This window comes from Crotalus tigris, unplaced genomic scaffold (assembly GCF_016545835.1).
Source record: "Crotalus tigris isolate CLP2741 ecotype Arizona unplaced genomic scaffold, ASM1654583v1 scf7180000023830.6690815, whole genome shotgun sequence".
NCBI classification, from domain to species: Eukaryota; Metazoa; Chordata; class Lepidosauria; order Squamata; family Viperidae; genus Crotalus; species Crotalus tigris.
This window is the reverse complement of record NW_024100214.1, coordinates 4,663,231-4,676,995: the sequence shown is the minus strand read 5'-3', so window position 1 is coordinate 4,676,995 and position 13,765 is coordinate 4,663,231. Positions and strand designations below refer to the sequence as shown.

The following is a 13,765-nucleotide window of genomic DNA, read 5'->3' as shown; positions in this document are numbered from 1 at the left end:
TCGCAGGCCTCTCAGACTCCTTTTAACAGCATCCCCGGGCAAAATGGTAACAATTAGGTGTGCTCCATGCCTCGCACATGCGCACGAAGCCAGCACCAGCCAGTCTGGTCCTGGGCAGCTTGCAACTGCCCAGGACCATTGCAACGTCCCGAGCCTGCCTTTGCAGGCTCAGGACACAACAGTGGTGCTTCAGACTCAAGGTGCTATTACTATTGATACTATCTTTGCTTTCTTTTCCCACAATTGTACTATTTCTATTTGTAAGTCTTCATATTTTATAATGTTCTCCAGTTCTTTCTCTTCCCTTTTGCTGTCTTTAGGTATGCCTGCTCTCCAGACTTTTTTTGTCTTATCAAGCATTTTTAAATCTGGGTTTTCATGTGACAGGTGCTTGTTTGTTTGAATTCTGAAGCACTTCAGCTTCTTCATTTTCTATTACAGGTAATCCTCAAGTTATGATGGTAATGGAGTCTGCCCATTATAGTTGCAAGTCATGGTCATTAAACGAGGCACCCCTTGGGGTCCTCACAAGCTTTGGATTGACTCCCCCCCCCAATACTGTTTTTCCTCGGGCTGTTGATCTACTCCCAACCTAGCCACTCAGCCACCCAAGGGAGCTGTAGGCTTGCTCAAAGGCTAGTGGAGCACGAGAAACTGTTGCAGCTTGCAAGACTCAATTTGCTCCTCAGTCAGCTCCAGGACACAGTAACATCTTGTTTACCTTTTAGTTTCTGATAGAGCGGTCCAGTTGATGTGAGGCTCAGCTTTCCTACAGAGGCAGCCTTGTGCCATTCATCATCTGCTCATATATATGCAAAGATGAATAAGTCACTAAACTCTGGTACATATTTCTATTTTTGGAAGCATGCACACTCAGCTTATCACAGTATAGCTCTCATTCATCACAATTGGAACCAGTAACTTGATCGTTCAGCACTGCAATTGTTAAGTGAAACCACAATTATACTTAACGATACTACTTGAATTTTACTTTGTTTCACAGACCTGCAAAGCTCTGCAGGAATTGCAGAGAATTAGCCATAAACTCATTTTTTCATCACAGTCTTAATTGTGAATGGTTGCTAAAGAAGGACTACCTGTTAATTCTTCTTGGAAACTGATCCTGACTCAGAATTCATTTTTTAGAGGAATCCAGACCAAAATTCCTATCATGTTTTACCATATGTTTAATCTGCCCAAATAGGTCCTCTTCAGTAGCTTACCAGGTAGGGAGAAGTAAAAAAAGTTCGTTCTCCCTTATTCTCTGGCTTTACCTGTCATTAATTTCAGCCTCATCCAATGGCAAAGATGCATTGCTTTTTTTTGTTTACAAATTATCTTAATATAACATAATACAGGTCTTGGTCAACCTTGAAAGAAATAAAGTGGGAATTTAGGCTTGGTTTCATAGTGTGAGGAACATGCTAAGAAACTGATTGCTTTCAACTAACTAATGTGAACATAATTTTGTGTATTATTGCTCTTATAGAAAGAACATGACTTATGCCTTCAACTCACATCTTCTGTTTGATTAATGATATTGTTTTAATATGTTCCTATCCAATTGGCTTTCCACAGTATATTCCCATGGGCTGCTTTTGTACATGGACAGTACATGACCTTCCATAATCAAGCTGTTTCTGATAATTTCATCCAGAAATTCCTGCTATGGACTTTTCAAAAATACTCCATTCAATTCAATTCCATTTCAATTATTTTTGGTCCTCTTCTAAAAAAGGTAATATTTGATTTCCACAAATGATACTAAATTCAATTATAGTAGCTGAATATCCTCAATTATTTTAATATGTGTTTGCTTGCAGGGAGGAAAGTGCTGGTTTTTACTTCTGTAAGTCTGCTCTAACGATAGAAGGCTCTGTATCGTGAAAGATTCCATTTTGATAAATACAAAAATGAGCATTTGAAGAATGAATTTGCCATTAGATTATAGGATTAGGAAGATCTCTCAGTTATTCACTATTGGAAACTAAAAAGCCAGCTAATATCTTTATTAAAACAGTCAAATTACTTTACATAAGTAGGTAGACATTAATTTGATGAAAGCCTTATATATAAGGCAAAAATTCATTTCATTTTGCTATCTCCCAAATAATAAATTAACATAATTTGTTATCAGCACTGCTCTTAAAAGAGTAGCTGCCTTCTCAGTGTTTGGACAAATCGATATAAACAAAGGGACTCTAATTCCAGACTTTAGGTATAATGTAAATAGCAACTGATGGTTTAAATATTACTTCATGTTTGATCCTGGTGAATTTGGCTAGTTACACATCCTTCAAATTTGCATACACATTCTCCAAATATAAGGATATGTGTAAAAAGTGGTTCACTTGGGTTATTTGGATTGGGGCATGGCAACTCTATTTCTTTCTTGTAGAAAGTTTTTGGAACGCAGCACTCACATTGTTTTTCTATCCTTGCATTCCTCTGCCTGTGAATAAGAAAAGCCTTATTTTAGATAAGGTATACATGTGTACCAAATTACTTATTTTAAAAATACAGAAATTGTTTTCTTGAATATTGTAAATGTAATAAATGATTAATAATTAACATTAATACTATTGACTAAGTAGCTCAACAGGAAAATAGTTTGATATAGAGCAAATTGTACCACTTTCTGTCCATAAAGACATCTGAAACTTAGGAAATGCATCATGTCAATGAGAATTCTTTACATATATTTATGTAAAAATATGAGGTACGTATGTGTGTTTGTGTATGTGTTTGTATCCCTGTGTAAGAGATGATAGCCCTTTGAAAAACTTCTAAAAATGCCTCTAAAGGTTTTAATCAGTATGAAAGGGAAACATACTTTTAAATTTTTCTGAGTACTGTGTGGAATATCACACCTGCTTACATCACATTCATACTATTTCATTCCAGTGATCCAGCCAGCTTTTTAAACCTAGCGAAACAATATTACACCAAATTACGCTATACCAGGGGTCCCCAATCTCTGGGCCATGGCACACTACCAGTCTATGGCCTACTTGGAAGTGGGCCACACAAGTGGTGGGCCAGTAAGCACAAGTTGAGCTGCCTGTGCATGTGCACAAACCCACCACTTGCGTGGGCCGGTTCCACTCTCTCCCCCTCCCAGCTGGGCCACCAAGCTGCAAAGGTTGGGGACCACTGCACTATACTATAGGTGGTCCTCCTTTAATGACCACTCATTCAGTGACTGTTTGGACTTATGACAGCAATGAATGAGTAGTGCTTATGACTAATTCTTGTACTTAGAGGGCAATCATGATCCAGAAGATCAGCACTTGGCTTGCAGTCATGCCATTGCAGTGTCCTATAGTGATGTAATCACCACTTGCAACCTTCGCTGCTGGCTTCCAACAAGCAAAGTCAATGGGGAAGCTGGCAGGTGGTTGCTAATGGTGATCCTGTGACCTTGCACTTAACAATGTTGTGTGCTTCATGTAATGATGGCCACCAGAAGTGCTGAAACTCTCATCACTAAGCAGTGCAATCTTATGATGTGCTTTATAACAGTATTGTTTAGCAACGGAAAATCCAGTCCAAATTACTGTTGTTAAGTGAAGATTAGCTGTACGTGAAACTACTAAACTACAGGAACTTTAGGAAAGATATGTTCAGATTATAGATAGGGATTAAGCTCTTCTTTTATTGATCTTTCATTATGGATAAGTAAAAATAATCTGCCACCCATATATAAGCTATAACTAGAAAAATAAATTGAAGCATTGTACTAATATGACTTCTAATCAAGTAGTAGGCTTTACGGTTGCTGGAAAGTATGCAATCTTATCCTATTTACCTTGTTGATGATGGACACGTGCCTTCACAGCGGGTTAAAGTAATATTTGCAACACAACTCCCATAAATCACTTGCTCTTCATATTCAACAGGACTACATCTGCCTGTAAAACATTAAAAACAGTATTAATGTAAATGTAACAACTCTGTGTCCCTTTGGCATTAATATTATTTGGACTTATTTTTACTACAAAGAGCTATTGCCCAGAGGGCTAATACACAACACAGCACAGAACATAGTAAGTGCTAGATGTTATTACTATTGATCTTTGATTTCAACAATATATTAATAAATGCAGTTCTTATTGCTAAAGATCACATAACATATTTAACACAATGTTGAAAAACAACATAATTATATGACTTTAGAGAGCTGGTCATAAAATATGAGTGATAGCTTTCTTTGCAAAACTATACTATTTTAGATAAAGGTAAAAGTTTCCCTGTCCAGTCATGTCCGATGCTAGGGGGCAGTTCTCATCTCCATTTCTTAGCCAAGGAGCCAGCGTTGTCCAAAGAAACTTCCATGGTCATGTGGCCAGCATGACTATACACCGAGGTGCATGTAAGGCTGTTACCTTCCCACTAAAATGGTACCTATTTATCTATTTGCATTTGCATGCTTTCAAACTGCTAGATGGGCAGGAGCTGGGGAGGAACAGGAGCTCATCTTGTCACGTGGTAGTTAAGTCTTGAACTTCCAACCTTCCATTCAACAGGCCCAGCATCCTAACCGCTAGGTCATACATGCCCGTACTAATTTATAGGGCAGTAACTTATCTCAGTTCCATATAAATTAGTACTTCTAAGAATTATAAAATAGATGAAAAAGTTCAACTCTACATCTTGTTTTAAAAACACTTTTAATGAGTTGAAATTTGACTACGTAGGTCCAGTTTACTGTATTTTCCTTACAAGCACTATTTAATTGGCCAAAATCAAGTATTAGTTGACTGAAGCCCCAGAAAATAGTCATGGAAACCCAGACATTTACTTGCTTTCAACCAACCTGGGCTTGTTGGGATTGGAACAATGGTTGTAATATTTGGAACAGAAACAAAAGAAAAACAAATCCAAGATTTGAAATTTCACCCAGAGTCACCATACATCACAAATCTTTAGACAAACGTGAAATCACATACTGTCGGTCATCAATCTGCTCATTTTTTTCAAAAGGCCAGTTCTGCTAAATACAACATTATTTTCTTGGGAGAAAGAGCTTGCTTTAGTATATTGATTTATTTATTGGCCCACAATTGAACGCTGGCTCCATTTCATGGAAGATGATCATTCTGTATGAAATATTTTCAAATTATGTAATGTAAAGAGATCTTTGTTTATACGTTGGACATATTCCTTCCCACATGTACCCACCCATTCCCATGGTAGCTTACATATTTGGTTTGGAAAGTTCCTCAGCCACCAGTACAAATTAAGGTGGAAGGATGTACTGATGGGTGGTATCAATTCCTCAAGTAGACTTTGACTTACAGCAGTAATGGACTCCAGAATTTCTGTTGTAAGTCATGACATTTGAGACACCCATGTGACCGGACCTGATTTTATGACTTTTTTTGCAATGATGATGTGAACTCCGCAATACTTAAGCAAACCCATATATTTCTATGGGTACTTCTCTGCCAGAAACCTGCTGAAGACATCAGAAACTGGCAAAAAAATTATAAAATATGATCACATGACTGTGGAACGCTGCAACTGACCATAAATGGAGCTGGTTGACAAACACCAGAAATGTGTTCATGAAACCACAGGGATGTAGGCAGTCATCAGAATTCCAGAATCGGGTAGTTAAGTACTGTAACTTTGGGGCAGTCTATCATAACTTTGAACAGTCATAGGCAACCAGTTATTAAATGAGGATTACAGACATGTAGGGATGAATACAGTGCTATGAAAGTGATTGTTATTTGTTTGCTTAATTTGTTACTTAATCTTTTTTCTATAGCACTTTCTTATGTTAAAGTATCACAATTCATTGCCTTTGCAATTCAGATAAGTGTTTAATAAACATAGTTAGTTTATTTGCTATAAAATATATCAAATACAAATCTGTATTCACTTATTTACATACAATTTATTAATTAATTACATTTGCAGGATTTATAGGTTGCTCCAGTCAGAACCAAAACTCAGTGGATAACCCTTTCATAAGTTGGGATAAAAAGGTAACATAAAACCATGTAATACCTTATAACAAAATCAATACATTTACCTGTTGAAGACCAGAGAACAAAGTACAATCAACAAAACATGGTTAAAAAATTCAATAGATTGAGTAGGGAAAAAACTGAGACCTTCCCAAGTCTTGTTTAAATAGCCAGGTCCTAACAGACTTCTGGTTGATCCTTCAAGATAGATCAGAAAACTCACTCTACAGGAAAACCAGAACTCTACTGAGATTGACTGCCACATGTAACAGAATCTTGCAAATCTGTTGATGCTTCTCTTTCCATCCTTCTTATACCTCAGGAAGTCAGGGAGTCTATTCTTAATATTATTCCTTTCCAGGATTTAAGGATTGTTTCTGTCATCTTTGTTTACCAAACATTTTCAAGGTTGTCTCCCTGGCACTTTGCACCTCCAAAAGGAAGGGAGTCATTTGATAGTTCAAGTTTCTTGGGACATTATAAAACTTTGATAGTATAAAAGCCCAGAGTCATTCACTATGAGATGGGTGGCAAATAAATTCAACAAACAAACAAACAAACAAACAAACACTATGGGAATTATAACCTTCAGCAGTCACCACAGAGGATGTTTTATGAAAGCAACCCACATACATTTTTCTGGAACTTAAACCTAATCTGGACAAATAGTTTCTGAGATGGGAAAGCACTTGTGATGATAAGTAAATTAGGGAAGCTTTTAATTAAGAAAGTGAATGATGAAAAAGTTGTAAAACTGCATTTGCTTCTGTATGCCTGAGTCTCTTGATAAAAAAAGAACAAATAGCCCTGGAGATGCTTTCCAAATCACTGAGCCATGGAGGTGTTGTATGTTATCTCTTTAATTCTTATATTCTTATATTTTCCTTTCCTATCACCAATAGGAATATTACCACCAAATTATGGATAGTATATATTTTGAGGGTGTATAAAGATAAAAAGAATCACTCTTAAGATTAGAAATTGTCTATTTGATTCTCAGGAGTTCCATGTCTGAAGGAGAAGAATGGAGAATCAAGCCCAAGAGACAACTGCAAAATCACAATTTTCCAAATAAAGAAAAAAAGTAGACTTTGCACAGAAGATATAGAAGACAAGCTGCTTATGTTGTCTCCTGCTTTCTTGGATCCTAAAAAATGTAATTGAGCATGTAGCTGATTAAATGCAGAGCCAGCTGAATTACAAGGCTAAGTCATCTGTGCTAGAGTAGGAAATAAATTTATTTCCATACTTAAGTGCTCAGCGAATGTCTCTCAATAGCTGCTAATAATTGAAGCATTGGCTGTGGTATTCAGTGCCAACTTCTCATTATCCTAATGATTTGTCTATTAAATTATTCTACATTTAACATGACAATAGTTTGCAAGCTGCAACTTAAAATCTTTTATAATAAAAAAATAGGTCAGTCTATGATTCCTTAGTATCAGACAAAATACGGCATATGATTTTGCATGTGATTCTGCACGTTACAAAACAATTGTTGCAATGTGCAGAATCAATAGTTCCTTCAACTTTCCCATCAGCTAAAAAATACTTACCGCTAATACTTCTTGAAGTAGTGTAAGGAGCACTTGTAGAAGAAAAAGTAGTAGAAGTGAGAGTGACAGTAGGTGGCTTAGTAGTCAAAGTGGTCTTGGTGGGTGTGGTTACTGGAGTGCTGAAGAAAGTAGAAGTTGCACTTGTTGGCACAGTGGAGATGAAGGATGTGCTTAGACTTATTTTCCAAGTAGTGCTAGGAGACGTTGAACTGGAGATATTAACTGGTCTCGTAGTGGTAAGAGAGGATGTGCTAATTGACGTTGACTCTGTGGAAAAAGAGATTGAAAAGACAGAATTTGAGAGATAAGAAGTTGAGAAAGCTGCCCTCAAGGATGTTGAGAGAGTTGTCTTCCCTCCTGTGGATAAGAAATATCTAAGTTAGAGATACTTTTGTGGGAGAATGAACTATTGCAAATATGGTACCAATAAAACAAGAGGGCAGGAAGGAAAAAATGAGGCATTGAAAAACATATAAAACATTTACAAAATATGGCTGACAAAATTTGCATTAAAGTATTCTGGCATTTGCAATGAACATATTTCTTAAAAACTTTATCAAAATATGCAGAGGACAATGAAGTAAAGAAGGGAAAAGTAGCTTATTCCATTGAAAACAAATGAAATGTAAATTGTACAACAAATCCTACAAAAATGATTTCCTTTTGAATCCCAAATATTGCAAAATAATAAAAGAGAATCCTATGACAATACTTTTATGGCCTTACCAGTAAAGATGGGAATTGACAGTTGCTGTGGCACTCACAGTGAAAAAGAAAGCATGTGATAAAACAGCCACATAAAAATCACAAATTACATGGAACAACATTTTTTTCCCAAATGCTTTGCTTCCTGAAAAACTTTTGGTGATTGTGATTGTGAATTTGGTGATTTATATTTCAAACAGAAATATAAATTCAGAATCACTGTATCATGTGGGAATCTTGAGAAATATGAAATTTCTCAAGCTTAATGTTTCTGACACATTGTATGAATTAATAGGGCCGAAGGTTTCCTACTGCCTATTTTTGTTTTGTTCAATGTCTGATGCATCTCACTGCAGTCTCCAAAAATAGTGAACCAGCACTGATGGATTCTAGTCGCCCTGATGCCGTTTTTGCAATGTGGCAATGCCCTGGGGAAATCTTTCACTATTGTCATTACTGACTACAGTTAGATTTTTGGGAAAGAAGTTCAAATGTGAATGCAAAAAATGAATCATTAGTGACATTTTGTACTTTATGTTCTTGTATACAATAAGAACTTTGTCAACTACAGTAGCTGAATGTACTTTGTGCTCTATAGCGACTAAGGAAATTCTCATCCTTGGATGCTTCCCAGGCAATGTTCTCTAGCCCTACTAACAGATCTTCAAATCGCTTGTCATTGATGACGTATTTGATCTGTGGATTAACAAAAAGGGCTTTTTAAATCCTGGCATCGGTGATTCTTGGAAATATTTATCAAATAACAAAAACCTTCTCCTTTCTTGATCATCACCCTCACAACATTTTCATCAGTCTGAGTTTTAAGTGAAGTGGAGGCAAAAATACCTTTGATGGTCAACAACTGGTTCCTGTGCCACATTTTTCTGTCCTGAACCAAATTCTTTTAGAGTAGCCATTACCTTTTAATACAATGCAACTCTTTTGTACAGCTGTCCTATATGTCACATATGTGACATATGTCACATGTGTCAAGTATGTAACAACATAACTTGGTATATCCAAGCTGCATTCCAAGCAACAGAGCTACTACTTTTAGATTTCTACAGATGGTCCATTTATACTTGGTGTACTGGATGTGCTTTAACAATAATTCCATGTTTTTGTATGTTTCATTCATGTGTACAGCATAGCCAACAGAAACTAAAGACTGTACATTGCCATTGTATAAAAACATAATATTTCTATAAAATGGTACATGATAGGTTAAATTATAGGTTATTTTTGTAAATTAGAAGCCAAAAATCTATAAGATACACCCAAAACTGTTCATGAAGCAAAATCTTTGTTGCCCAGTGTTATTATGGGATAAGGCAAGCTGAAAGAAGGAAGAGAAGTAGGTTCATTGGTGATGAAAATGTCCTGTGAAAGATGAAGTGCTGCTGAAGCCAGCAGCCAAATTAAGCACTGGTGTTCTTGTGAAGCGTTGTGGGCAATGTTGAAGGGAATGGATTCAAGGTTGTTATAGCAGAGAAAGAAGAAATAAATGAATGAAGGAGAAAAGAAAGCAGCCAAGGGTCAGAGGAGAACTGGGTGTGGGCATGGTATCAAAGTTATACTTACTTGAGGCTGTGGGTGTTAAAAGTGCAGAATCAGTTGCTTATCTCATAGTGAAACAGAAGAACATTTGGTTAAAGGAAGAAATGAAGGAAGAAAGAAAGGCAGAGGAAAAATGAATTGAAAGTCAGAAGCACTAAAGGGAAGGAAAGGCAATTAAAAAGGAGCTGAACAGCCTGGGCCTGGAAGATGGATCTACACTTGCTTGGGGGGAGGTGTGTCTTTGATATAGATGCACAAAGGGGAACCCAGAGGACTCACATCTGAGTTGAAGGAGCCAGGCTTCATGTGGTTAGGATGGTGGACAAGAGTTTCAACCCTGTTGAAAGAAGATACCAGAAAAAGGAGGAAAGGGGTATTATGTCTATGCTGTGCAAAGGCATTTGTGAGAGAAAGAGGCCATTAAGAGGCACTGAACATGACAGCACAGCTTATCACTGGTACTATTGATAGCTGTCATGGTTGGTGGTATATGGGCCAGAGTACTGGTGGTTGGCATGGAGATACAGAAGATAACTGGAGGAGTGTTATTGGGCAAAGACATGGAGAGAATGGCATATATAGTAGGAGGCAGAGAGAGGAGAGGGGAGGAGAGGGAGAGGGAGAGGAGAGGAGAGGAGAGAGCTATTAAGGACCTGGGGGAAATTGGGTGAAGGCATGGGAACAAAGAAGCAGATGAGAAACCCAGGAATGCGGTCCTAGGCTTGCTTGTTGAAGGCAAATATAACATGCCCTGAAGAGGAAACCAAAGGACTAAACACCTGAGATATCTGAATGGCAACATTAGAGCAATAGATAAAGTTCAAAAATCAAACAGCACAATTTACCACAGCTGTGGTATGACTTGATTAAGTAGTCCTCAAAGTAGAAAAGGAAAAATCTGAAGAAAATAGTTTAGGGGTGGGGCTGATTGGCAACATTACATATGAAGTAAGGATATACCTAAAGAGGTTTGCCTAGCCTTAGCTTAAAAGGTTATTATGTAGGTTTGTGCGTGAGGAAGGATGGAAGGAAGGAAGGAAGGAAGGAAGGAAGGAAGGAAGGAAGGGAGTGAGTGAGTGAGTAAGGGATGGAGGGAAGGAGGGAAAGAAGGAAGGAAGGAAGGAAGGAAAAAAGGAAGGAAAGAAGGAGGGAGAGGGAGGGAAGGAAGGAAGGAAAGAAAAAAAGGAAGAAAGAAGGGAAGGAGGGGACAAGGGAGAAAGGAAGAAGAGAGAGGAGGGGAGAAGAGAACAGCAAGGTGATATTAAGTGTCAGGGAAGTGCTTCATAAAGGCACGGTATGAAGAAACAGCTGAACAACCCAGGAATGTGGATGTATCTTTGCTTTACGTACACTATTGTATCATGCCTCAAAAGAGACACCAGGAGACATAACAAATGAGATATATGAAGAACCACATTAGAGGAGTATAGTTTATAGAGGAGTATAGTTCAATGAAAATGCCAACTTACCACTTTAGAGGAGTATAGTTCAAATGCCAACTTACCAGGCAGGCAGGCAGGCAGGCAGACGGAAAGGATGGAAGGAAGGATGGAAGGCAACAAGAGTTGCTAAATGAAAATACCAACTTACCACTGGTGCTCTTTGTTGGTGTTGTGGTTGAGGTCGAAGGAGGCTCTGTAGTAGTGGTTAGAGAGGTTGTGGGGATGGTGGAGACAAGAGTACTGCTGAGTATTGGGGTGGTGGGAGTGATAGTTGTAGGCGTGGTAGTGGGGCTTCTGGTGGAAGTGGACGTAGTGGTTGTGAGAGGTGATGTAGAGAGAGGTGGGGTGGTTCTAGAGGTGGTCAATGTAATGGGAGTAGTGGAGCTTTGGGTGGAGATTGTGGTTGTTGGGGTGGTTGTTCTAGTTGGTGTGGATTTGGTGGAAGTCGGGGTGGGCACTGTAACAGTAGACGTTTGTGTTGTGGTGTGTGGCATGGTAGTGGTTGCGGTCTTAGTTGATTCAGTCGTCGTTGAAGTAGAAGAGGGCATACTGGATGATGTCATTTCATGTGTGGAAGCTGCAAGAGAGAAGGAATACAGAGTTGTGGGACTGGAAACTGTTGATGTAAGGATACCCCTAAAGAAGTTTGATTGGCCTTAGTATAAAGGGTTTTACAAACACTGGTGCAGCGGAAAAGACCAATGTAGTTTGAAGTGTCACAGTGGCGGGTAGGCAGGAAGGCAGGAAGGAAGGAATGAAGGAACGAAGGAAGGAAGGAAGGAAGGAAGGAAGGTAGGCAGACAGGAAGGAAGGAAGGAAGGAAGGAAGGAAGGAAGGAAGGAAGGAAGGAAGGAAGGAAGGCAGGCAGGCGGGACGGGATGGGAAAGGGGGCGAGAAGAGGATAGGACAGTGATATTCAACGTCAGGGAAGTGCTTAACAAGCTATCAAGAAGCAGCTTATCAACCAGTGAATGTGGGTGTACTCTCACTTTTTGTGCACTATTTTATCATGCCTCAAACGAAAGACCAGGAGATACAACATGTGAGATGTCTGAAGAGCCATATCAGAGCAATATAGTTGTAGAGTTGCTAAATGAAAATGCCAACTTACCACTGGTGCTCTTTGTTGGTGTTATGGTTGAGGTCGAAGGAGGCTGTGTAGTAGTGGTTAGGGAGGTTGTGGGGGTGGTTGAGACATGAGTACTGCTGGGTATTGAGGTGGTGGGAGTGATAGTTGTAGGTGGGGTGGTGGGGCTTCTGGTGGAAGTGGACGTAGTTGGAGTGACGGTTGATGTTGTAGAGAGAGGTGGGCTGGTTCTAGAAGTGGTCAATGTAATGGGGGTAGTGGAGCTTTGGGTGGAGATTGTGGTTGTTGGGGTGGTTGTGCTGGTTAGTGTGGATTTGGTGGAAGTCGGGGTGGGAACGGTAACAGTAGATGTTTGGGTTGTGGTGTGTGGCAAGGTAGTGGTTGCAGTCTGAGTTGATTCAGTGGTCCTCGAAGTAGAAGAGGGCATACTAGATGATGACATTTCATGCGTGGAAGCTGGAAGAGAGAAGGAATACATGTAGTAGCAGTGAGTTGTGGGACTGGAAACTGTGAGGTAAGGATACCCCTAAAGATTTTTGATTGGCCTTAGTATAAACAGTTTGACAAAGACTGGTGCTGTGGAAAAGACCAATGTAGTTTGTAGTGTCACTGTGGCAGGCAGGCAGGGAGGCAGGCAGACAGGCAGGAAGGAAGGAAGGAAGGTAGGCAGACAGGAAGGATGGAAGGAAGAAAGGAAGGAAGGAAGGAAGGAAGGAAGGAAGGAAGGAAGGAAGGAAGGAGGGACGGGATGGGAGAGGGGGCAAGAAGAGAATAGGACAGTGATATTCAACGGCAGGGAAGTGCTTAACAAGCTATCAAGAAGCAGCTTATCAACCAGTGAATGTGGGTGTACTCTCACTTTTTGTGCACTATTTTATCATACCTCAAAAGAAAGACCAGGAGATACAACACGTGAGATGTCTGAAGGGCCATATCAGAGCAATATAGTTGTAGAGTTGCTAAATGAAAATGCCAACTTACCACTGGTGCTCTTTGTTGGTGTCATGGTTGAAGTCGAAGGAGGCTGTGTAGTAGTGGTTAGGGAGGTTGTGGGGGTGGTTGAGACATGAGTACTGCTGGGTATTGAGGTGGTGGGAGTGATAGTTGTAGGTGTGGTGGTGGGGTTTCTGGTGGAAGTGGACGTAGTTGGAGTGACGGTTGATGTTGTAGAGAGAGCTGGGCTGGTTCTAGAAGTGGTCAATGTAATGGGGGTAGTGGAGCTTTGGGTGGAGATTGTGGTTGCTGGGGTGGTTGTGCTGGTTAGTGTGGATTTGGTGGAAGTTGGGGTGGGAACGGTAACAGTAGACGTTTGTGTTGTGGTGTGTGGCAGGGTAGTGGTTGCAGTCTGAGTTGATTCAGTTGTCCTCGAAGTAGAAGAGGGCATACTAGATGATGACATTTCATGCGTGGAAGCTGGAAGAGAGAAGGAATACAGGTAGTAGC

The 13,765-nt window shown here is 39.5% G+C and overlaps 1 protein-coding gene across 10 annotated transcripts in view; it reads right to left on the bottom strand.

Moving 5' to 3' along the window:
- Positions 1 to 1,994: 1,994 nt before the first annotated feature.
- Positions 1,995 to 13,765, bottom strand: part of MUC6 (mucin 6, oligomeric mucus/gel-forming) — an 86,557-nt gene continuing 74,786 nt past the window's right edge. For 8 of the 10 annotated variants that reach the window (XM_039322048.1, XM_039322052.1, XM_039322046.1 and 5 more), the window contains 6 exons: positions 13,304 to 13,735; positions 12,347 to 12,778; positions 11,384 to 11,812; positions 7,532 to 7,798; positions 3,809 to 3,911; positions 1,995 to 2,452 (listed from right to left, as the gene is read on the bottom strand). In XM_039322048.1, the coding sequence (XP_039177982.1) occupies positions 2,257 to 2,452; positions 3,809 to 3,911; positions 7,532 to 7,798; positions 11,384 to 11,812; positions 12,347 to 12,778; positions 13,304 to 13,735 (1,859 nt within the window). In that variant the 3' untranslated portion in view covers positions 1,995 to 2,256. The remainder of the gene's footprint in view (positions 2,453 to 3,808; positions 3,912 to 7,531; positions 7,799 to 11,383; positions 11,813 to 12,346; positions 12,779 to 13,303; positions 13,736 to 13,765) is intronic. The other 2 variants (XM_039322047.1, XM_039322051.1) reach the window with 2 other exon arrangements.